This window comes from Anguilla rostrata, chromosome 1, assembly GCF_018555375.3.
Source record: "Anguilla rostrata isolate EN2019 chromosome 1, ASM1855537v3, whole genome shotgun sequence".
Lineage (NCBI taxonomy): Eukaryota > Metazoa > Chordata > Actinopteri > Anguilliformes > Anguillidae > Anguilla > Anguilla rostrata.
The window spans coordinates 2,971,157-2,996,693 of NC_057933.1; the positions used below are offsets into that span (position 1 = coordinate 2,971,157).

General features: G+C 46.0%; 1 protein-coding gene across 3 annotated transcripts; it reads right to left on the bottom strand.

Annotated features, from left to right (window-relative positions):
- On the bottom strand, positions 1–25,537 carry sh3d21 (SH3 domain containing 21). 3 transcript variants are annotated; one of them, XM_064348755.1, is made up of 17 exons: positions 25,273–25,537; positions 20,506–20,663; positions 19,430–19,487; positions 16,820–16,932; positions 14,824–14,914; positions 14,353–14,411; positions 13,804–13,849; positions 12,561–12,655; positions 11,913–12,011; positions 11,320–11,371; positions 7,757–7,819; positions 6,256–6,370; positions 4,126–4,178; positions 3,046–3,158; positions 2,300–2,463; positions 1,501–1,564; positions 1–763 (listed from the first exon to the last, which is right to left on the bottom strand). In XM_064348755.1, the coding sequence occupies exons 1-17, from the start codon at positions 25,274–25,276 to the stop codon at positions 719–721; spliced, it is 1,392 nt and encodes a 463-aa protein (XP_064204825.1). In that variant the 5' UTR covers positions 25,277–25,537; the 3' UTR covers positions 1–718. The 3 variants fall into 3 exon arrangements, with proteins under 3 accessions (XP_064204825.1, XP_064204906.1, XP_064204989.1); XM_064348836.1 differs by lacking the exons at positions 19,430–19,487; positions 20,506–20,663; positions 25,273–25,537 and adding an exon at positions 17,197–17,340; XM_064348919.1 differs by lacking the exons at positions 16,820–16,932; positions 19,430–19,487; positions 20,506–20,663; positions 25,273–25,537 and adding an exon at positions 15,846–16,085.

Below are 25,537 nucleotides of genomic sequence, written 5' to 3' on the forward strand. Positions count from 1 at the left end.
TTTTGGGAACTGAAATCTTTTTGTAAAAATAAAATATTTTTACATTCTGGGACAGTGACCTTTTCTTCCAGCTAAATACATATGTCCATATTACAATGTGAACTTACATGTTTAAGGCACAAAGCAAATAATACATAAGAATAAAAGAATAAAAAAAGAACAGAATCATATTTCTCAGTTCACAGCAGATAGCTCATCAATATAATAGCCCCCCCACCTTTATTATAGTGCAGTAGTTTGGTAAAAAGAATGTTGATTAACAACTGTAGCCATATGTCTACCAGAGAACAATGCACTCCTAATGAAGGATGCACATTGATCAATATACAAAAAAATGATGATAATAATAATGATAATAATAATAATAAAATAAAATAAATCTAAAAATGCACTTTCACCTGTGGTCTTTGGACCAGTCACATGACTCTTGTCTCTCAAGCCCTGAAAATGGCCCCTTGAACCCGGTAGCTCTGAAGATGCACTGAGGGATGTTTCCAGAGCACCAGGCGTGTTCAGGTTTTAACGCAGAGGCAGCAATGGCAGGTATTTGGGAAAGCACCTCTGTTTATGTGTTACATAAAAACGCTCTACGTTCACACCAGCTTGACTCGCAGCCTTCACACATTTCTTTTTTTCTCTCGCTCTTTTCTTATTCTCTCGTTCTCCCTCTCCTGGGTTTTCGGGTTTGAGTACATTTTGTTCTGGGGGGGGGGTGGTGTCAGTGGTTGACGAAGCCCTTCAACTTCAGAAGCTGCACCTCCTCCTGTTGCATAAAGAGTGGAGGAAGGAGCAGAAGAGAGAACAACGTCAAAACTGAAAACAGATCTGACTCAAAAATAAAGGCATGTGCTGCTGTTCTCTTTCGGACACACAGAAGTAAAAAAAAAAAAAAAAGAAACTAAAAAGAAACCTCTTCACGGCGTTACTTAAAACATACAAGTAGGCAAATTTATTACCATTTTACATTTTAGTTATTTGGCAGAACGCTCTCATCCAGAGTGACTGAAAGAGCTTACTTAATTTCACCACAACTTACAGCTGACACAAAGCAACTCATGTCAAGGGTTAAGTCCCTTTGTAGGTACAAAGCAGTGTCAACTTGGCAACTGAACCACCTCAGGGTTAAGCACAGTTAACTTTTTATACAACACTGCTAGCCTGGTGTATCGGCATGCTGTAAGACCTGGAGTGGCAGACCCTTCAACCAGCGTGCTTCCTGTAAAACCTGGACCGGCACACACTTCCACCAGCGTGCTTCCTGTAAAACCTGGACGGCACCCTTCAACCAGCGTGCTTCCTGTAAAACCTGGAGCGGCAGACCCTTCAACCAGCGTGCTTCCTGTAAAACCTGGACCGGCACACACTTCCACCAGCGTGCTTCCTGTAAAACCTGGCCCGGCAGACCCTTCAACCAGCGTGCTCCCTGTAAAACCTGGAGCGGCACACACTGCCAGGGATTCGGAGTGGGACTGCGGCTAGCGGCTAACTCCCTGCACCCACCTGCAGCGCTATCCGTTTGTTTCGCTCTTCTTTCAGCTCCTCCTTCAGCTCCTGGATGTCCAGCCTGTGAAAGGAAGGTTTAAGGAAACGTTACGAGAAGCTCGAGACTCAGCCTGCTCACCCCTCAGTCAGACCCGATGCCGCAGGCCTGCACAAGATCATTGTCTGATAAGGCTTTGTAAACACCAGTAGAGGATGCCCAGTGCTTTCAGACGTACAACAGCCACCTACTTAACCCTTAGATAGATTCATAAACGCTTAGCCATCTTACTGAGAAGTGCTATTAAATCATGATAATAATGGATTGCATTTTTCATTTTTATGTGCTGTCCCTTTAACTTGTAGGTTCTAGTACCCCGTTTCTCACAGGAAGTGAAGCCCCATTGACTGATTGGCCAGCCTGAGGCCTACATAAGAGGCCTTCTCCAGTCCTGCTCTCTCTCTCTCTCTCTCTCTCTCCTCTCCTCCCTCTCTCTCCTTCTTCTTTTCTTTTTTTTTTCTTTCCTTTACTAAACTCTTCGTCTCTCTCTCTCTCTCTCTCTCTCTCCTCTCTCTCTCAATCTCTGGCCAGTCACACATCTCTCTCCTGTCTTCTGCTTCTGTCTTCTCGTCTCTTCCTTGTGCTAACATCTTCTTGGATATGTGCTGTGCATCCTCGTAGCGTAAGACTGCTGAGCCGGTCAATTTACAGAGGATCCCAAAGTGCTTCAGCGTGAACAGGGAAACTCAGCTCTACCAGAGCAAAGCACAGCTGGGGAATAAATGAATGAATGAATGAATGAATGAAGTAAAAACTCACTGCTGCCTGTTCTTTAGCAGCTCCAGAGCCATGCTCAGCTCTCGAACCTCGGCGCGGAGTTCCTCCTCGTGGGTGGGCCTAGGGGGCTGGGTGCCCCCGCCGTGGTCGGGCTCGTCAGGTTTTGGGGCAGTTGCGCTCTTGGGGCATAGCAGACCGTCTTCAGCCTGTGAGGTCACATTGAATTATTGTGATTAATAAATCATCATATATCACAGCAGCTTGCATTTCAAGAACCAGTTATTGCAAGATTGTTTGTTTGTTTTCTTTTTAGCTTTTGGCACTTTTCAGCCATAAACCTTTCCCCTTCTCAAATGAATTAGGTTTGATTCCATATCTGATTCTCCTGAAGTCCAATACATCACGTTCAAACTGATGTCCAGAATATGGGTTCAACTGAGTCAGATGCATTGAGTCGTAGATGCATGTGCATAGGGTTGCCATTACAATCAGTTACTCTTATGCATTTCTATGTCCTGATGTTTCTTGTTTGCCTCACACTGCATGGTACCTAAATGACTGTGATTTCTGGACATCCATACACCTGTCATGATGGTGGCAAGGCAGAAGCCATTTTATAACGCAGATGTAAGCAGTAATACACCTGATACCCTGAAGCTGTGGAGCTTTGTCTCCTTGCTCTTCCTCTTCCTGGCCACTCTTGAGTTAGCAGGGTATATCTGAGGCAGGGTGGGGTGTGTATGTGTGTGTGTGGGGGGGGGGTGGGGGGGGGTTGGTTTGAGGCTTACCCCTGCTCCGGCGGCCAGGGAGGTTGGGGGTCTACGCTGGGGGGGTTTGGCTCTGTTGGCCGTGGGGTGTGTCAGCTTCTCAGTGGACACCTCCACACTCAGCTGGTCTGCATCTGGAATGACAAGGGGGTCAGGAGCTTTCCCTGCGGAGCATTACCCATGTTTCCATAACCCTTTATGAAGTGCGCACAACACTTCTATTACCGTGTCATAACATATTAACAACTCATTTATAAGCATGTGCGTGGATATTTTGGTCAAAGCACTGGCTGTCAGTGAAGTGACATCACATCACATTTGAGAACGGCCTTGTACACAACACGTATGTCATCCTTTGACAAGCGCTTGCATTTGCTTTGGAATGATGCACAAAGATGTTATGATGTCTTAATGAAGGTTTTCTTAATATACATATATAATATGTACAGTGCTTTAAAAGTATGGTAACAGCAAAGTGAAATATGTATACTTAAGGAATTTGGAGCTCAGATCAAACGATGAATCAGCTCGTACATCATAGTATTTACATGCATATGTGTTTTACCATGTTACAGAAACAGCTGTTTTTTCATGTGTTTTACCATGTTACAGAAACAGCTGTTTTTTCATGTGTTTTACCATGTTACAGAAACAGCTGTGTTTATTTCACTCTACATGAACATACCCATGAATAGCACTGTATATAATTCACGCTTCACACCCAAACAATTATTCAGTAATAATATGATTATGTAAGTGTAGTGGGTAATAAACAACTCAATGCATATGACTGCAGAACCAGGATAAATGTTTCCGGTAAGAGGGCGAAAAAGCGTCTTTGTCTTGAATTCTAGTAAATTAACAGGTGAGATGGCGTCGACCCACAAATTAAAAAATGATAATATTCAAAAGCTGCATTGTTTTACAGAGCGTTCACTGAGACAGGATTTGTTGACCCGACAGTATACGCCACAGATTATTACAGTAAGGTGATCTGTCCAACACTGCAGTAAAAATTTCCAGAGAAAATCCAATCCCCATTTCACGGGTGAACGTTTTTTTTTTGTGAGAAAGATGCTGGAAAGGTGCAGACGCGTTTACCTTTGTCTTTTTCTGTGGTTTTCGTCAACACGGGTGGCAGCTCTCCATTGGCTCTACAGAACAAACGTTCAGGAAATTTTCATGAGCATCTATACCATCCTCTAAATAACATCTCAAAAAGGGTATACAGTATGAAGCATATAGACGTTCGGTGACCAAATGATAGAACACATTTATGCATCTATGGAGGAGGGGCCGGAGATGGGGACCTGGACCTTTGCAAACATGCTATCAGTTTATAAAGAAAGTCAAATAATCTCGAGCAAAAGATTTGTATTTATTTGACCAGGGAAAGCACCAGTTTTCTCTGGATCAATAAAGTTATTCTAGAGAGGAGAGCCAGGATCGTTCTTTTTTTTTCCACCTCGGTTATTCCCTTTCTTACTCAATTCTATCAGCTTAAAACATAATTGGAGACGATTCAGAACACATTTTTTTTTCCTTTTTTCTCCCTTGGTAGTTCGAATGCATTGTGATTCTGCAGTGATGTCACAATTCATTGTGGTCCCACAATGATGTCACAGTACATTGTGGTTTGTTCCAAAGTGATGTCACAATTATTATGGCTCTACACTGAGGGCACGAGTTCTGTAATGATGTCACAGCGTGTCATGGTTCTGGTCTCTGGTGTCACAAAACTAAGATATCTTTTTGTTGAAAAACAACAGTGGTGGACTGGTTATGACCTGGTGAAATTCCCTGTCCCAGTACTCAAGTGTGGTGCCTGAAAAGTCATTGTTCTTGGATGTACTGTACATTCTCAGAACCTTTTGTATTGTAATAAAGGGTTTTTACATTTCCCTCGATTCTCAAATCAATCACACAAAGACCTAGCACAAGGAAACTTAAGAATCTGCTGTAAGCTTATGCAGAACCAGTAACATTATTATCATTAGTAAATTTGCATATAAATACACTACCGTATTCTAATTAAAGAACTGTTAATGTAAATATAACATCCTGTTTTGTACCACTTTGTTTATCTCATTAGCAGAAATCCGTTTTACGGTAAAAATAATTTTAAAAAGTAGCAGGTGCTAGGGCATTTCCAGTTGCTAATGTTGACAGTGTAATTTGACTGTGCTTGATGTAGTGTGACAAACCAAACAGTCCCAGAACCACAACTGAAGAGCTGCACAGGCCAGTTGTCAGCTTCCTCGTTTTAGGCCAGCCCCAGTGCTGCTGGGTTTTGTTTTCATATCTTAAAAAAAATCATCAGCTAAATTTCCACCCAGGAAACCAGGGTCTAATCAACTGTGCAGTCAACTGCTTTAACATGGAACAGTGTAAACTACAAATCCCATGAGCCTCCTTGGCTGAAGCCACTTCAGCAGCCAATGGCTCACCGCACAGGAACCAATCCTGGCATTTTATCAGGAAGTGAGGTTCTGAGGAAGGAGTTTTGGGGCTGCTGCGTTGTACGGCTTCTTTCTTTCCATCCTAGCTTTCAGTTACCCCGAAACAAGAAACAGGAAATGGCACTGTGCCTCCGTTTTGTTCCATTGTGATTCATCCATCGCCTCAGAGACGTTTTCCAGTCGGAACCTGTGGCTTTCGGACTACATGCTCTCCCCTTCTTCTGTCGTGAAACTGGAACAGCACCTCACCCACAGTCCCGTGTTCCTCTCGCCAACAAAGCAGGAGCTTGCTCAGGGTGGGGGCAGGGTCGGGGGGGGGGGTCGGGCCAGGGGAAGGGTTGGGAGGGAGGTCGTCTTTCCTGGCATTCAATGTTTGTTTTTGCACTGTGGCTGCTCAAGGAAACGCTGGGTGCGGACTGCAAACAGTCCCTGTTGTTGGTTCTTCTTAAGATATCTTCACCAAGCTGCAGTCACTCATGACGGGCGAGCAGGACTTCACCAAACCAAACGTTTGAGTGTTTTTCTTCCCACTGGGGACTCACAAAAATCTCTTTCTTTCTTTCTTTTTTTTTTTTACCTCACTTGCTTTTTTTGAGGTTTCAGGCCTGGTTTTTACTCGATTCTCCTTTCTCTGTGTTCTCTTTAAAGTGTCCTTGTGACAGCGTCTCTGTAACGAGCACTACGAGCCCCAGCTTGTTAGGACATAATACATATGTATGTTTTGCATATAAACCCTCATATTAAATACCCACTTGCTTAGGTAAATACCCACTTGTTAGGTGTATATTTGTGAGGCTTCGCCGGTGGAGGGGGGGCCTTCCGCATGCCTGGCAACATCATCTTGTTGGGGGGGTCACTTCTCAGGTCTTTGGAGTCCATCTTCTCATCTGTGGGGAGACAGACAAGCCCCTCAAAACAGGAAGCACTGACTGCAGCTCGTTCATTAGTGACTCCTGAGTTATGATGCAACTTCCTGTAACTCAAGTGAACAGAACAAGCACGCCCGCTGAAGGGTAATTAATGGGCACATGGTAGCATTTCAACGGTGCTTTAATACCAAATGCATAACGTTCATTTAGTCCCACGTATCTCCAAAGTTAAAGGGCGGCATGCAAGTTCTGTACGTAAGCCTCCATCTCCTTGGTTGGCAGGACACACGTTTTCTCTAGACTTAGTCCACGTGCGCCCCTTTGAAACACGAAGATAAAAACTTGAGAACACTGTTTGACAGCAGTTTTAAATAGTGCGGTCGTTTTGTTTTTTTGAGCACTGGAAACCCCATCGACCCCCTCCGCCCCGCGCCCCACAACCCCCCCCCGTTCCTCCTTGTCCGCCTGTGTCTGGTGTGTATTCAAGCAGAGCCAGCACAATCTCTGTTTCGCTTTTAGCTAACTTGCGTAACTCTCCCGTTTTTTTTGTTGCTTAACTGAGCCAGCTGGCGCTGCTGCAAGAACTGCAAGACTCAAAAAGCACCAGAAAGCAGTCTGAGTTCTCGCTGAGGTCTCACTTGGAACACAAGAAAAATGAAGCCAGGACTTCGAGACGGCAGACGTCAACGCTCCAAAAACACCTTTTTTTTCCCCCCACATTGAAACTTTTCCCAAGCTTTCCACATTCAACCGTTCAAAGCCTTTTTAAAATACAAAAACCGATGCTATTCCCTCGGTCTCTTAACACTGAAAGTGTTTATCATAATGAAACATTAACAAATCCACTACTGCATTTCAACCCGCATTGCACCTACATAATCATTTTTAACTTCAAACCTTTTAGGTCAGCCATAATCTGGCCGAATGACTATCGTTACTGCATTTCAGCAGATTTTCATTAACGCAGAATAATCTAAATTATCCTTGTGAATTTGTGCAAATATATCTTGAGAGTAGTAGCAGCCTGTAGTTGTTCCAGTGACCTTCGGTATGCGCTTACTGTGCATCGCTTTGGATAAAAGCGTCTGCCTAATAAATGTAATGTACTGTAATCCAGAGGAAGTTAATGAGGGTAAAGTGCTAGAAAACTCTTCAAGGTCAGACCAAAGGGGAACAAGGAAGGCTGAGCTCGTATTTCAGGATTTTATGCCAGCTCTCTGTTCTTAGCTGCTTTTTCAGCACATTTGTTTTTGATTTGACCTGACGCGTTTGACAAAGTTTCGTGCTGCCGCTGTAGCCTGCACACGTATCCGTGGTGAAAGTGTTCTACTACGCTCTGATACAGGAGCCAATCAGCACTGGAGTTTTCTGGTTCAGAGAAACTATTGGTCGCGCTCCCCTCACCTTTTGGAGCAGGCGGGCTGGGCTCGCGTGTCTTAGTCTCCATTGGCGACGGCTCTCCTTTGGCTGAAAGAAATCAGAGTTTGCGAGCATTAATCACACGCATGTTCACCACTGCTAAAACACTAGTCATATGCAAGTTCACCACTGCTGATGCACTAATCACAAGTGTGTTCACCACTGCTGATGCACTAATCACAAGCGTGTTCACCACTGCTGACGCACTAATCACACGTGTGTTCACCACTGCTGACGCACTAATCACACGTGTGTTCACCACTGCTGACGCACTAATCACACGCGTGTTCACCACTGCTAACACACTAATCACATGTGTGTTCATCACTGCTGATGCACTAATCACAAGTGTGTTCACCACTGCTGATGCACTAATCACACGCGTGTTCACCACTGCTAACACACTAGCCACACACGTGTTCACCACCGCTAATACACAAACCACACGCGTGTTCACCACCGCTAACACACTAATCACAAGTGTGTTCACCACTGCTGATGTACTAATCACACGTGTGTTCACCACTGCTGATGCACTAATCACATGCCTGTTCACCACTGCTAACACACTAACCACACGCGTGTTCACCACCGCTAACACACTAACCACACACATGCTCATCACTGCTGACATGCTACAGGACAGAGGGATCCTTCAGGCATGCAGAGACCAGATCCATAATTTATGTGTTTGTGAGATCCTGCAAAACATTTCACACACACGCAGACACACACACACACATATGTACACGCACACACACACACACACAGCCTGTAAATCCCTGGCTGTTTTGTGCAGCGTATCGCAAGCTTGCCTGCAGGAGGTAGCGAATAAAAGCCGTACATCCACAGATCAGACCGAACCCCAGCTGAGCTCTATTTCACATCACAGTGTCCCAGCGTCTCCCCCAGGACATCCCGAAACTGAGACGCACCTCCCTGACCCCGTCTGTGGGACGCCTCTCACCGACGCACAGCTGGGCTGTGGAATGACTCAAACACGCACAGCGACTTTAACGGTCACTTCCTCACAGCCGGCTACACTCCGCAGCTACACTCCAACCTTTCTGCGCAACATCGAAACAAGGCATTCGTGAGCGAGATTTAGCAGCTTTAACGCAAGGTGCATCACCTCATAGACGCTTATGAATTAAATCATGATAACCAGCTAAATATAAATGAGTGCAGATCAACTGTATCACCATATGCCAGGCATGAGCCGATAAAAAAATTAAAAAAAAAATCCTCAGAGTATTTTGCTACACGCAAACGCAAACATTGTCACTCCAACAAGATTATCTCTTGATTGCTGACGAGCTGGCGCGCCCTGAAATAGTCCTCAGAGGGCTCTGAGACGCCACTTCTCTTCACGCCAAGAGCCACGCAGGCGGCACAAACGGGCCCACATTTCGGCTGCGCTGATTTTTGAGAGCTGCCCCGTGCGGGGGAAAACAAGGGGAAAATAATGCCTTTTACGGGGGGGAGGGGGCCACCCCTCTGCCCGGGAGCAGACATGCCAGCTTACAGCACAAAGAGCAGTTCAGAGAGATTGCATGAGCTCGCTGAGTTCAGAGAGGTCGAGCATGACAGAGACTGCAAATGCGCACACACACACACACACACACACACACCTGGGGAGCATGAGGGAGAGAGAGGGAGCAGGGGGGAAAAGAAAGAGGGAGAGAGAGAGAAAGAGAGAGAGGGGGGGGAAGAGGGCGGGTGATTTAAGGGTGAGATTTAAGAGAAAAAGCAACGATGTGAAGGGAGGGAGAGAAAGAAAGAAAGGGAGGGAGGTAGAAAGAGAGGGAGAGAATAGGGGAGAAAGGGAAGGAGACTTAGAGAGACAGGAGAGAGAGAGAGAGAGAGAGAGAGATAGAGGGAGAGAGAATAAGAGAGATGGAAGGAGAAGAGAAGGGGAGAGGTAGATAGAGGGATAGAGGGAAGGAGAGAGAGAGAGAGAGAGAGAGAGAGAGAGGGAGATGGGAAACGCAGCCTACCTCAGCAGCACCTGTACCCTACAGACCTCCGCGCGCCACGAGCAGAGAGATCTGCCCCCGTCTCTGCTTCCTCCGTGCCGGGTCACACGACAAAGCACGGCAACACCCCCCCCCCCCCAATCCTCCATCCTCCGCCACCACTAAACCAGGTCACATGACCTCGCTGCGGTTTCCTGACTTCCTGTGACACGGCACGGTCTCTGTGCTTTGGCGCAGCTTTATTTTTGGGTTTAACTTCGTCTGCGTCTGAACCGGGGCGAGGCCTGGGCATGTGCACTGATTTCTGGACCGTCGTCGCCTCGCAGATCCCGTCCGAAGAGAGCAGTGGCACGTCTGCGCACTTGCGCCAGCATTAGACTGCTCCCCCAAAAAAAACATTTTCATTAAAAAAAAAATATCTATCGAGAGCACCTGTCAATGCTTGGTGTGTTTACTTGTACGTGGACAGCGTTGCGTAATGGAACTACTTTCATGTAGACAACCTTCACACAACAGCCGGGCGTGAAATAAAACGCAACGAGCACAGAGATGCACTCACACTCCCTACCGCAGCCCTACAAGCGTCAGCAGTTTTTACAGCTCAGGAAGCAAACGAACGCGAAAAACACACGACTGCGGCACCTGGGGCTTCGCGCGGCTGCGAGAGATTGCCTCAGATCTTCGATAACAGCGATTTGACTCAAACCCCGCGACTTCCTGCAGCCACGCGCCGCGAACTTTCCGCGGCGTCTGCGCACTTCCTGTGAGAACCTGCACGCCGCCACCTGCTCGCAGCAGCAGCGCAGCGCGAAACGGCGCTTTCACACTCTTACGGTAGTGTGAAGGCACTGCGCTCATTTGATGTTTGTACATTTTGTCAGCTGTAAGTCTTGTTGGGCAACTTTGTTGTGTATCATGTCTGGTCCCCCCCCCCTTGCAAAAGAGGTTTCAATCTCAATGGGGTTTTGGTTAAAGCATACACATGCCTTCTTGAATGAGGAATGGAGAACTGGAGAGGGAAAAAAAAAGAAAAGAAAGAAAGAAAAACACTAGAGGAAGAAAAGCCGCAGGTTTGGCGGTCTGGGTATCCGAACTGAAACTCTTCAGCTCTTCAGAGAAGACTCAGACAAACTGGCACACAAATGCTCTTCTCTTTTCCTTCTTCACAGTAAACAGTTTTTTTTCCCCCTCCAGTGACATCGCAAAACGGCCACCCTCTTGTTGCACAGAAGGGAGCAGCCTCATTCTACTACGAAGTATCCTTTCATACAAGTGATACTGAGGTAAAAAAAAAAATGAACAGCTAGAAAATATCCATGATTAAAAACCTGACCTGGCACACACCTGACCTGGCGAACACACAATGGCACCACGCCAGATCTCCCCTTCCGTGGAGCTCTGAGTCTTTTGGTTTTATAGCGCTATTAACACCTGGCAGGAGCACCTGCCCGTCCAAAACAAACCTCACCTTAAGCGGTCACATGACTTTGCTTCCGTGTGCTTCCTGACAAAAATAAAACGGAGTATCCGACAACACAGTTTCCATGGTTACGCGGCGACACCTGGCCTTACCTGCGGTCGGGGGGGTGTCGCGGCGTGCGGGCGGCTTGTTCTTGTCCTGGGACTGTCGGGGGGGGGAGAAACAGAAAATTACAGAGTGACTGGTGCCCCCCCCCCGCTCCCCCCTCAGCACAACAACCCAAAAAAACACCAGATACAGCTCAAAGCCGACCCTTCCTGGAGCCCCACCAGCAGCTCGCAGAAGCGTGGAAAAACTTGGAAAACCAGGCAGCAGGAAAAAAAACGTGGGATTAATTCGGAATGTTGTGTCTGCTCCTCCAGTCTCAGGCGTAGTGGGAGGGCTTCTGGCCTGTTTGGGTTTGTTCAGCACCTCTGCACGCCCCCACGCCCCCCCCCCCTCCCATAGCGGGCTCTTTAATCGTCACACTCAGCCTCTGTGTACAATTTCAAACGCCAGGAAGGAGGAAGAGGTCTTTCCCCCTGATCCCAGAATGGTTGCGGTCGGACTCCGGAATCCCCCCCACCGGAGAACCAGCCAGGGAAATTCCCGCAAGTGAGAACACTGAGTCATCCTGGGGACACCGGCCTTCTCTTCCTCTCACCACCCCCCTAACCCCCCCCCCCCCCCCCCCCCCCCCACTCACTTGCAGAGTGTCCGTCGGAATCAGCATCACAAAGTTGTCGGGGAAGAAGCCCCGCTTCCCATTCAGCTCGCCCTCCCACCATCCCTCGTCCTCAGTCTCCTACGGAAACGGACAAAACACAAACATCTCAGATCGCCAGGGGCAACAGCAGCGGCAGAAGGAGGTCCTATCGGTGCTCTGCGATCTCCCATTGAAGTGAGAAAGGCGGGGTCAGTGGCAGTGAGGCATCCAATCAGCAGCCACTGCTGCAGGCTCATCAAAAGCTCTCTCTTAATCATAAACATGATTTTTTTTTCTTTCTTTTTTTCCCCCCCGAGTGATATGAATCACAGCCTGCAATTTTCTAAGTGCGTCACTTTGCGAATTCGTGTCAAGGCCCAGTGGGTTTCTGTTTCCCTGAAGTTACTCCGGAAAACTTGGAAAACCCGTCAAACCAGAATAGGCAACACAACAAATATTGACAGAAGTAAGGCATGACCATCAAAGCAGCTCATGTTAATCCCCATTTCTCTACTTTCATCTTCACAAGAACAAAAAAAACACCAGACTGACGCACTCGCACCCTTATCAACCAGAGTCAGATTTTTCCGGCGAGAAATTTCCGCACCGACAGTATTTCCTGGTCCTTGTTCAAACGGCGAGCCTCACCTTGGAGATGATCTTGATGATGTCGCCCTTCTTCATCGTCAGCTCGTCCTCTGTCACGCCCGCGTAGTCGAACATCACCTGGGCGCATTCCTTCGCTGCAACGCGGGAGAAGCCGTCAGACCCGTGCCCGTCCCGCAGCTCCCGCCCGCCGCCCCTCCCTTCGACGGCTCGGATAAAATTAGCAACGCCCCGGACCGTTGCGACATTCCGCACGCGATCTCCAGAGCTAGAGCGGTGACCTGGGGCTGAGGCTGAATCGGGTGCAGCCCGTAAACCAAGCCAGATCGGTCCAGAGGGGGCTGGTGGGGGCTGGTGGGGGCGGATCCAGTTAAAGGCCAGGTAACAGTTGGGTGATGTATGATCGGTGCCACAGGCGGCTATCACATTTGGTGGAAGGTCCGAAACTAGTATTTATACTGCAGCGACGGACTGTTTGTCATCCTCACTATCAGCATCGTGTCCATCCCTGAGACTTAAATTGTATTAAACTTACTTAAAAAAATAATAAAATAAAATTTAAAAAATCACAGACACATTGCTCCAGCAGTTTTCACCCCTTTTCTAAATCGGTACTGTGCCCTCTGGTACAGAAGGTTCAGGTATTACGATTAATCCTCAGCTAATTGCTAGTTGGTTTAAAAAAAAAAATTTTTTTAACCAAACAGCCCACAGTAAAAAGAACAGGTTTCCTTGGATAGGTGCCAAGACCAGCGTCGCGTGTTACACTGTACACGTCATCACTGCAGTCCAAGTTTACGGGTAATGTGAGGGAATCACCGGAATGCTGCACGATGAGAGGACTTCCTTATTCCTTCCCGTTTCCCATCATTCAATGCTCCAGCAGAGCTTTAACAGAAACTACCAAGAATTCTTCAATTAAATAATCAGTTACGATAAACATCAGAATAAAGCTTTATCCACTAAGCAAACCTGAGCATAAAAGTGCTGATGAAGTACATGAACCAGTTTTTTCATGATAACATTCATTGTAAATGGTGTATGAGACATTGTGCTCACCTGGTGTTTCTAAAGAGCAGTCAGGTTTCACAATCTTACGTTAGCAAGCGGATGAAGGAAGAATGGCTGTTTTAGAGGAATTCACTCAGCACAATCGTCTACCTTTGCTTTACCATGTAAAGCTCACATGTCCGAGTCAGGTTTTTTGCGTGTGTTTTTGCGTTTAAAGTTAAATTTTGGGTATAAAGGTGTTTTTTGTGAGTGAAGTTATCGACGGGACACCCACCATCGCTGATCTTCTTCCTCACGCTCGCCCTCTGCGTCTGTTTCACCTGAAAGGAAACGGAAGCACGTTCAGCGGCCTGCTCTTCCTGGCCCATCTCTGGGAATTTAAATTTTCAGTTCAGTTTGGTTTTATCTGTACAACACAAATCAGATTCACACAGATCCAGTCCTGATTGGAGTGAGAGTGTCACGCTTGCTTAAACCCATCTTTAAGGATGTGTACACTTTAAAGTTCTCTCATTGTACACTACCGTTTCATTATCATGTATGTCACTTCTAATTTATTTCTCTGTCCTCTGTCCTTTAATATCTTTTTTAGATGAATTATGTTTATGTGAAGCAAAAGGTTGTATGTAAATAAAGTCCCCTTTTATTCATTCATCCATTCATTCATTCATTCATTCATTCATTCATTCATCCATTCATTCACTCATTCACTCATTCATTTATTCATTCGGCCATTCATTCATTCACTCATCCATTCATTCTTTCATTCATTAATTCACTCATCCATTCATACATTCATTCATTCATTCAATCACTCTCCCACCTCCTTGCTGAACAGGGCCTCAGTCAGCTTCGGTCGACTCTTCCCTTCGTTTTTGGCGTCTGAATGAAATTGTGGGGGGTGGGGTGGGGGGGGGGGGGTACAAGGTCAGGAGCTCTTAAATTTAAAATTATGAAAAATAATTTGTAAAAAACATAAATAATAATAATTCAGACCCAAAATCGGTAAGATGAGTTAACTGTGTAAGCAAATTCTTGGTTGTTGATTTTATCCGCTTTGTGGATGTAAAATTTTCAGAAGAGCCATAACATTATTTTAACATTATTTAAGTGTGTTGTTGTATGTATTGTTGTATGTTAGCAGTTAAATTAAATTTCCTGGTGTTATTGTAAAGCACTTTGACCCAGGGGGCTGAAAAGCACTCTACATGTAAAGCTTATTATTTTTATTTTATGGTGGCTTACAAAATTTCAGGGATTATTGAAAGTTTGAAAACACAGGGTGCTGTCTCACCTTTTGGGGTGATGAAAATCTCTTTGACAAAGTTTGATGGAAATGCCCCCACCTCACCATTTTTCGAGCCCAACCACCAGCCATCTTCAATCTGCCAACAGACGAACCAGAGACAAGGAGAAATGTCACCTTATAATCCCCTGGCAATCACAGGGGCCTTCAGTGGAACATAAACACTTAACAGCTGCACAACTTACATCTCTGAACTATGAAATATTTAAAAATTAAAAACTGGATAACTTCAGGTTACAAACAGAACCAAACAAGTTTAAATCCCTCCACAGACACCTGTACAGCAACATTACAAAAAAGAATAACTGGTTTGGCAATTTCACCACTGTTCACATCACATCACAGGAAGGTCACAGGCCTTAGTCACTGGTGATATAACCAGTCCAACCTAATATCACAGCCGAAACATCAGCAACTGCCATGTTTTCCCCTTTCTTTTTTTGGGTGCATGAGTCAGCATGATTTGGGTTTTGGATTGTCTAGCATGCCAAACTTAGCTGTTCTAAAGAGAGACAGAGCGCGATCTGAACACACAAAGGCTGAGGAAACAATGACATTCACTGTCACAGCTGGTCAGACTGGGTGCTTTTATTTTCAATATCCGTGGGTTCCTTCTGCTTCTTTTTTTTGTGTGTGTGTGTGTGTGAAATATTCAAAAAATGTACGCAATGTTGGATGCTCTTCTTGACACGTGTGATTACATAGGAGGCTAGTTAAATTCGCTAATGACAATGCATTTTACCTGGAATCGAAAGTCAATACACTATTCTCCCGGCACTCTGAGAAATAAAGGTACAGTTAAGGAGGTATATTTTTGTTCTTGTTCGGGAACAAATTTCCCAAATATACCCTGAAAGAACAATAGTGTTCTGTTTGGGAACTAATATGTAAAAACAAAAAGGGTACAAAAGGTAAAACTACGTATTGCTGGCGAGGGGTACAAGTTCGCGTACCTATAGGGAGCCGCCTCAGTGACAGGCGTTTGCACATTTGCAGGCACTTGTTCATACCTTTTGTCCGCGTGTGGGAAGAGCTGCGGGTACGTACGTCAAAGGAAGCTCGTGCGTCAAAACGATCGCGTTCATATTGACTTACGCGCGAGCGATTTATTTAGCCAAGGTAGCGCACCTGCAGCAACGCCTGCTCGCGCCGTTTGAAGCGCTGCTGCGTTTCGGTTTCTTTGTTTCTGTGCATAAACCCACACTAATCCCCCCGTTCTCCGGCATTCCTCCGGTAAAGGATGACTCGATAAGCCAGCGTGAAATGTTCTCACCCTCCAGCTGCAGCGTTTCAAAGGCACGGAAACATACAAAGACGTCTGTGCTTTGTCAGGTGTGAGTCATTATTATTATTATTAGTAGAAGTAATAATAATAATCATCATCATCATCATCATCATCATAAATGTGACCTTCATACAAATATACCTGGGGTGTCCAACCCGAAAAGGGCTAATGTGGGTGTAGGCTTTTGTTTTTAGCTGAGCACTAACTCACCTGATTCTACTTATCAGGGTCTTGATTGACAACCATAATTAGTTAATTAGCTGAATCAGGTGTCAAAGAGCGGGGCTAAAACAAAAGCCCTGCACCCACAGGAGCCCTTTTTGGACAAGACTGGACAACCCTGAAATAAACCAAGCAAAGGAAGAAACTACAATTAAAGCCGGGCTGCCTAACCCTGTTCCTGCAGATCCGGTAGGTTTTCACCCCAACCCTAATCTGGTGCACCCGATTCTACTAATTTGCAGTTTAATGAGATCTTTAGTTGTTGAATGACGTGTGCTGTGTTAGTAGTTGGAGTGAAAATCTACAGGACGGTAGATCTCCAGGAACAGGGTTGTGCAGCCCTGAACTGAAGTGGTATAAATGAAGCAATGGCTATAGGACATGTAAACAATGCACCGAATCTTGTCAAAATGGACGAGAGCTCATGATTAAAAGACGCTGCAGTCAAGACCAGGGGGGAGGAGCTCTGCGTTCTACCTCTTTGATGATTTCTACAGTGTCGCCCACCGCCAGCTCCAGCTCGTCCGCGTTCTGGCGGCTGTAGGCGAACGCCACCTCGCACTTCCTCGTCTGCAGTTTCGGCATCCTCGCTGGAAAGACACAACGGACGTAGTTACAGCCAATATTGCGGCGTGCGCAAAGCAAAAGCATATCTACGTAGGCTACATATACAACGGCAATTTACACTTCACAATTTAGGCATTTTTAAGCGTTAGCTAGGAAACGGCCGCTGCAGCCTAGCGATAAGGTAAGGCCACGATCAAATCGGAGATGCACGCGACGGAAAGTCATTCAAAAGAACCTGACAGAATCAAATAATAAAGCAGCTCACTAAATCCTGCTCTTTCCCCCACCCATATCCCTGAAATCACAGGTGAGCCATGTTCTCCTCGAGGCTACGTTTTTGACTTCGTGCTTCATGGAGACTGATAGCACTTTAATCCTCTGTTTAATTTTTCTGGTACGATCATGGGCTGCCACACCCTGACAGATGTCTGAGCTGGTACTGGTTGGGAGTAGAACATAGCCTATTTAGAAGCTCGGTAGGTGTGCTTGACGAGACAAAGCATGCGCCTTCATCAGATATTTTTAAAACACATCCTAACAGGCCCAATGTAACTCCTTTCGACCAAGGCTAGTGAGACGGAGAGTGAGCAAACGTGAAATAGTTTCAGCAGTAAGAAAGATCAGAATGTATGTATAATCAGAATACTGGTTACTGTGAATGGTGCACACTAGAGCTGCCATTTCAGACGCAATACCATCAAGTCTAAAGGTAGCTATTGGTTGTCTGGGGGATCATTAAGTGTGCATTCTATCCCCCAAAATAACAACCCAGACCAGGTTCTAGACTCTCTTCAGTTCTCAATCTGATCTCTCTCATCTTTTTTTCCTTATAGCTTATTGGTCACCAGTAATCCGAGACCTTCTTTTTTTCCAAACCGTCCCAAGTTTCACATCCTCTTGGTTTCATGGCACAAGGTCACTTCAGTTTGCCAATAGAATACTGAGTTTTGATGATGGAAGTGCAGTAATACAGGGCTTATGAATCACTTAGTTTTCTATTTATCTTTTGTTAACAGGTGCCGTTATACATATATTTATCTGTGTTTGTGTGAGTGTGTGTGTAAAGTCCTGATATCTACAGTTATACACTGCAACCTTACAATCACTGATAAGCTGATGTGTTATCACTGAAACCCAAATAAGTTCTGCAATATGCAGTCATGATTCATGATTCATTTTTAGATTACGGAGGCATACGTTATATGCATGCTTCCTGTTCTGCTTTACATGCCTTGGATATGGTTTACCATAATGCTTTACGCCTCATTATAGGTGCAACATTCTTAACCCATCATTGTCTGCTATATGAATGGTCTGGGTTAACTTCTTTACATCTGCGCAGATCGATCCACTGGTACATATTAATCTACAAAACAATAATCGGTCTACTCCCTTCCTACCTCAGCTGTCTGCTAATTAGAAATTCACAGTTATCACCTCCGCTCTAGGGACGTGATAATCTTTAAAGTCCCTCGTCCCACTACTGAATTTGGTAAGATGGGTTTCAGACATTTTGCACCTTATAGTTGGAACAATCTGCAAAAAATTTTTAAACAAATTTATTTCAATTGTAGACTTTAAACATGCAATTCATAATTCTGTGACTGAAGTATGCTCCTGCTTTTAACCTCTTCTCTACTTTTAATTATTGTTACACCTCTGTCTCATTCCCCATTTGATGTTTGTACATTTTGTCAGGTGTAAGTATTGTTTGTTGGGTAACTTTGTGTTTCATGTCAGGTCCCCCTTGCAAAAGAGATTTCAATCTCAGTGGGTTTTTCATAAAAGGGTGGAACCCCCCCCAGATGGTACACGTGCACTCAATTCCTCAAAGTTGTCTGTGCTCTAATAAGAACACGCCCAGTATTACTTTAGTCTGCTTCCCCTTTCACATACTAAAATCATCTGCAGTGGCTGAGATACCGAAACCAGCACAGCCTCACCCTTTAACCACTTGTGTCTGGTCACTGTGACAGAAGAACACCTGTCTCAGAAGGCCCACGAACCCAACACACGCCCACATTACTTAAGACGTCACCGTCAGCCTGGCAGACGGTAGACCTTATCGTTACCGTAGAGGGTAATGATCGTGCCAGTGACAGAGATGGGGAATACAGATTAAACAAAGACATCTACATCAAGTTTTTTTAAAGGGATGTTCACACTACAAGCTTCCTTAAAGGGATGGTGATAATGAGACAAAGACAAAGTCTCACAAGCTGATGTTGTGGTGATATTCACAGAGGCTTCTTTAAAAGGATGGTACAACCAGAAAAAGAATGTCCCTTAAAAGGCCAATAGCAATAGAAATGATTCATGATTAAAGGGATCGTAGTATCAGAAATTATTCTTTCTAGAAGGGAAGGTGGCACCAGAAACATTTTTAGAAATTATTTTTTGAAGGGAGGCTATTGCCTGAAAGACTATTTCCTAAAGGGAAAGCATCACCAGAAAAGAGGATTTCTTAAGGGGACATTATCACCAGAAATGAGGATTTCTCAAAGGGACAGTATCACTCACATGTCCTTATGCTCCTTGGCTCACGCTTGCTGTCTCCGATCAAATACACTGGCACCTCCTGCATAGACAGTCAACAGAGAACCAATGAGAACACAACAGATGAGTCATCTTAGAAAACATCCATCTAGATTCATCACTTATTTCCTGCCTAGAGCAGGGGTGTCAAACTGGAGGGCTGCAGTGTCTGCGGGTTTAACTCCAGTCCTGGAGGGCCGCAGTGTCTGCAGGTTTAACTCCAGTCCTGGAGGGCCGCAGTGTCTGCAGGTTTAACTCCAGTCCTGGAGGGCCGCAGTGTCTGCAGGTTTAACTCCAGTCCTGGAGGGCCGCAGAGTCTGCAGGTTTAACTCCAGTCCTGGAGGGCCGCAGAGTCTGCAGGTTTAACTCCAGTCCTGGAGGGCCGCAGTGTCTGCAGGTTTAACTCCAGTCCTGGAGGGCCCCAGTGTCTGCGGGTTTAACTCCAGGCCTGGAGGGCCGCAGTGTCTGCGGGTTTAACTCCAGTCCTGCAGGGCCGCAGTGTCTGCAGATGTTTGTGGTTTCCTTTCAATCAGTAGCCAAGTAAGGCCCTGAGAATGTGGTATGTGGGCTCTTTAGTTTGACACCCTTGGCCCAGAGAGAGTCCACCGCTGCATCGACACCCCTGAAGGTGTGTGCCATTACTGTGTGAGCTGGTCATCTTTTCTACACCTGACACCTGTGTGGAATTTACCTTTAACTAACTTCTGATAACTCAAAGAAAGAAACTTTCAGAACCTGAAAGAACTCAACCTGAAACATGTGCACTGTGCCACCATTCATATCACAGTGACACTACCACATAAACATGGTTCTCATGAAATATGGGGGGGCACGTTGCATATCAGACAGTGTGCCAGTTAACAGAATGTTCATAATGGTTCCCAAAAGTGTGAGGTAATATTTAAAAAAGCTGCCATTTACTGAAAAAACGTACATTAGGTTGCTGAAGAGTACTTGGCACCACAGTCGTCATGTTTGATGCCACTAGTTTATAACAATTGTTTTAATACATAAACAAAAACACCCCGTAGCACAGAAAGGGGCAGTTGGTGAACTTTGACCTTGACAAAGTTGGCGGGAAAGATCCCCCGCTTCCCCCGCAGCTCCCCCTGCAGCCAGCCCTCCTCGGTTGCCTTGGTAACTTTCTTCACCACGTCCCCCACATGCACCTCCAGCTCGTCCTTCATGGTCCCCTCAAAATCAACCAGCACCAGGACCTCTACGGTACAGAGAGGGAGAGAGAGAGAGAGAGAGAGAGAGAGAGAGAGAGGGAGGGAGAGAGAGACAGAGGGAAAGAAAGAGGGAGAGCGGGAAGCAGAGGGAAGGATGGAGAAAGAGAGAGAGGGAGAGAGAAAGAGAGAGGGAGTAGGGAGGGAGCAGGTGAAAAAATAAGAGAGAAAAAGGGAGAAAGAGAGAAAGAAAGGAAGACAAAAGGTAAGGCGAGAAAGACAGATAGAAAGAGGCAGAGAGAGTAAAAGAGAGAGAGACAGAGAAAGAAAGAGAAAAGGAGGGGGAGAGAGAGGGATGAGGGAAAGAGAGACAGGGGATATTAATAATATTAAAACTAATGCCAGACCCAATGGCATGGGGGTATTTTTACCCACAGTTCTCCTCTTCCCGTCAGCTGTTGTGCCCTTTGATTGCGTGCGTGCCTGATCGCTCCGATGCATTTTCCAACTTTCCTTTGGCAGTGCATTTTACACTAATTAATCGGTGCATTCCCCGTCTATTTTTAGACGTATCTCTTTCTGTTTACTGCTGCGAGCTTTGAGCAACCAGACACCCCCCCCCAACCCGCCATCCCACAGTATCAATGAACTAATAATAATAATCATAATCATAATCATAATAATAATCATAATAAGTCCATCATATTGCAGTTCTGGAGCTTTTATGAGCCTGAAAATAAACGGCAGCGTTCGTCGGAGCTTGTTGGCATTTCTGTCGCGCGCGGCTGTTCTGGGAGGCAGGAATGGGCCCGGGCAGGTCCGGAGCTACGTGCTACGTGCAGCGGCAGTGGGCGGGAATGCCAGCTGCGGAGAGCCGGAACGCCAGCCCGGAACGGCGACGTTCCCGGAAGCTCCAGGAAGCAGTCAAACACTGCCACCATATTCATTTATAATTTAGCCCATTAGCAAACACTCTTTTTTTGTTTACTTGCATTTAAACCTTCATCTGAACCAGGTGAAAGTCTCCTTGGGATTAAAAATATCTCTGGAAAGGGAGACTAGTCTGTGGGTGCAGCATGAAAGACATACATTAAAGCTGCTTCCAAAGACAACATAAAAAGACAAAATACTTAGTTTAACGATATCAAATATGCAATCAAAATCCATAAAACCAATCAAATACCAATATAGAGATATTTTCTATATTCAGAGAATGTGAGAATTGGTTGAGAATTCACCAAAGGAGATCGGATCACTTGCGTTAAAGTCACTCTGTAGAGCAGTGGTGTCAAACTCGTTGCCATGGAGGGCCGTGTGTATGCAGGTTTTCCTTCCAGCCTCAGATCTTGATTATATAATTAGTTAAATTATTTGCTGAATTAGGGATGCAGGTTTGTGCACAATGGTGACCCGACGTCTATGGTGACCCGCATTGTCTAAATAAAAATTCTCTTATATTCTGTGCTTCAATGCAGTTAAACGCATATGGCTGAATGAGTAATTGGACTCAATTAAGGCAGCATTAATTGGTTGGAATGAAAACCTGCATACACACGGCCCTCCATGGCAACGAGTTTGACACCACTGCTGTAGACTGTTCCATGTAGAGGCAAAGGAGTATTTAAAGGCCCAACTTTGTGCAAACATGGGGAACTGACATCAGCAAAACATCCTGAGGGCGTAGGACGTAATGACCACAGTTCCTGAGCAAATATGAACGCAGGTAAAACGGGAACATTCCAATGACCGACAGCCACCGGCAAGAATCCACTCAGAAGGATTTTCGGCAGCAAGAATCTGGTGCCAATTCATTTATGGACACAACCAGTTAAGCTGCTTAACACACAACTTACCTGGAAACAATACATACGGAAACCTCCAACATAAAAAAGTGAGACTGAGAATGTAATGCTTTCAATAACAAATGGGATCGAACAAATAGTTTTCGATATACAATTCAATTAAATATTATTTGTGCTTTTTAACGGGGCTGCATTTTTGCGCTTGTTGATCATCGAATCAAATCAAAATTTAGAAAATAATTCATCACGATACGCATCACAATCTGCCCCAGCTTAAACCCCCCCCCCCCCCCCCTTCACAAATCAGACAGCGGCATGGAAAACCACTCCGCATGGCATACAGGAGGAAACCTTAGAACAAACTTTTGTTGTTTTACTGATTACTTTTCCAGTTTTCCTGTAATCCCTTTCTGCGTGCTTTTCTTTGGGGGGGGGGGGGGTGGGAGGGGACGCTGAGTTACCCCCCCCCCCTTGCCCCTCGCCTGAGTCTCTGGTGTGTCCAGTGGTCTTGTGAGTGCATTTGGTATTCTGCTCAACCTCTTCTTATGCATTGCTACAAACAAAGCAAAGGCTGAGCAGGATATTGACAGACATAAACAGTGCATATTGCGATTAATATTCTGTTTTAAAAAATCTTATTTATTCAATTTTTTCCATTAAAACGTCCCTTGTAGAGCATGTTTTAGCGCTGTAGAATATACGGCTCTTGAGATTAATACCAGAGACCGTGTCCCTCACAGCGGACAAATATGAATTGCCGGGGGGGGGGGGGCGGAGGGGGGGGTGGTCGTTGGGTAACGTCTACCAAATCCTGACTTCAGCCAAACAAGGACATTTTCGGTTCTGTATTATGACCACATGTCAGCCCTTCCGCAGATTCGGACGGAGCTTCCTCACGTCTGCGGGGGAACTTCGAGAGGTTGCCCCTGCACCAAAACCACTGGGGGGGGTGGGGGGTGGGGTGACACTTTTAAAAACCTGCCATCTCAAACGTCCAGACCCAAGGGCGTGCTGACAGAAAACCACAGGACTATGAGTCGCCAATTCAAGGTGAGGAAGCAAAATCTGTTTCATCAGCTGCTTGCGTTGCACTATACTGAACATACATGCCCGGACTTTCTTTGGTTGAAAACTTCATGGTGAATATATTTCACGGCAGTGCATTTTAAAAATATATTTCCAGCTTCCAATATTTGGAAACAGAAATAGCTTGCTTGTATATTTGCTTATATATTGTGACATGTTGCAATATATATTTTCCTTAAATTTCTGTAAGGGCATTCTTTTAATACGCTGTCGTAAAAAAACAAATTTTACTCAAGGAGTGGCATCAGTCTCTCTCAAAGTCACAAGACTATATGAGACTAGTCAAGAGGGCATTTATATGACTGATATAATGCTGAGAGGCAGAGGCCAGTTCACCCCCCCCCCCCCCCATGTGACTCAGCGGAGTCTCAATTAGGGAAACAGGGCGGAAACATCACCCCCCCCCCCCAGCCAGAGTTCAGACGCTTTTCACGCTTCCTGTTCGCGCGCGAGGATCGAGCAACAGGATCTCCTCCAGCACAGCGGCGTCACTGTTTACTCTTTCCTCAGAGCTGCTGTTTACAGCCTGGAGATACTGCGCTCTGGCCATTATCTCTGATCCTTATAAAACCCTCCCTCCCGTCTTCACTGCAAGAACGGCAGAGAGCCATGGATGTACATCTCATTTCAACTTTTGTGAGGGGGGGCGGGGGGAGTAGTGTGGGCACTAACAGTATCACCTAATAAAACATAAAACATGATAATAATATTGGGGGGAAGGACCACTTGATGTTTTTCAAAAGTTGGGGGTGGACTAGTCCCCCGGGACGTGTCTCCGCCGCCCTTCCCCCCCCGGGATGAACATCCATGGCAGCAGGTAAACCTCAGAGCGCTGCTCACTCCTGCTGTCATGAACCACTCAGCAAGCTCACCCCCGCACACACCCTCTCCCCCCGCCCCAGCTCCACCCTCACGTGGCAAAACGCACACGCTCTCCGCACACGGCCGCTTGCCAGCGATCGTAAACAATAGAACCTGCCACGCTGCAGATCGGCTTTGGAATGCCTTCTCTCATAGCCTTCAGCAACGCGTCGCTGCGCAGACTCCATTACGATACCAGGTTCTGCTCTCCACATCACTGTCCCAGGCCGTTTGTACGCGTGGGACCTTCTGTGGACCCCCCGTAATGGGGTAAGAGGACAAGGGTGGGTCCTCAGAATCGGGTTAAAAGGGTGACCGTCCAACCAGCATGGAGGTTTCCTGCGAGGGTCAGTCTGGCCCACATAGCCCCACATGGACAGCCGAAACCTGCCACTGCTGAAGCTCTCACAGTACTTATTAACATCCTGAGAACAAAAGGCTCCTGCTTTGAGTTTGTTTACCCTGGTCTCCATTTATTTGGTGAGCTATAGAATGACCCTTACCGCTTCAACAACAAGAACAAAATCCCTAAATAACTCAACGCCCAAACAGCCAAATATGTGAAAAGTTGTCTGATTTTTCTGTACCGTTATCACTTCTGGGCACTTCTGCCAGAGTGCGGATAAGGACGTTGTTTCCCAACTGCAAATACAACCCCACAGGCATTTAGAAAAAGCTCCACGGCTGTCACAAAAGGTAAAGCGTAAACGCCGGAGATCGGGTGACCGGCGGCACAGACAGCAGGCCGTGCCCTAGCGTTTGAAGTTTAGCTCGACCTCATGCCAAATCAAAAAAAAAAAAAAAAAAAAAGAAAACACGGGCGCCAGACCTCCAAAAATAAGCCCAGAGATGAGAGGAGAGGGCCCGGAGCGACAGAGAGAGATAGAGCGAGATAGAGCGATGACCTTACCCATGGCCTCCGGAACAGCGTTCCCTCGTTCTCCTCGAAATCCCGGCTTCACGCGGGGAACGCAGTCCTCGTGCGCAGGTGAGACGGAGACGGGGGGGAAAATCACACACCGAACGCAGGTGAGACACAGAGGAGAGAAACAGCAACCGATGCCTTCTGCCCTCAGTACAACCTCCTATCAAACATTAACGTGGAGGAACTCTCCCAACGCTAGCCTCGACACGTCAGATAGAGAGAGGGAGGGGAGAGAGAGAAGACAGAGAGA

Bases quoted from the DNA above. Each gene is read 5' to 3' on its own strand.
- sh3d21 (XM_064348755.1), bottom strand. The intron at 12,656-13,803 runs GTGGGTGTCCCG...CCCGCGTTGCAG, and splicing joins GAGGAAGAAGATCAGCGATG to CGAAGGAATGCGCCCAGGTG. The intron at 11,372-11,912 runs GTGAGTGGGGGG...CCCCCCCGACAG, and splicing joins TTCCGACGGACACTCTGCAA to TCCCAGGACAAGAACAAGCC.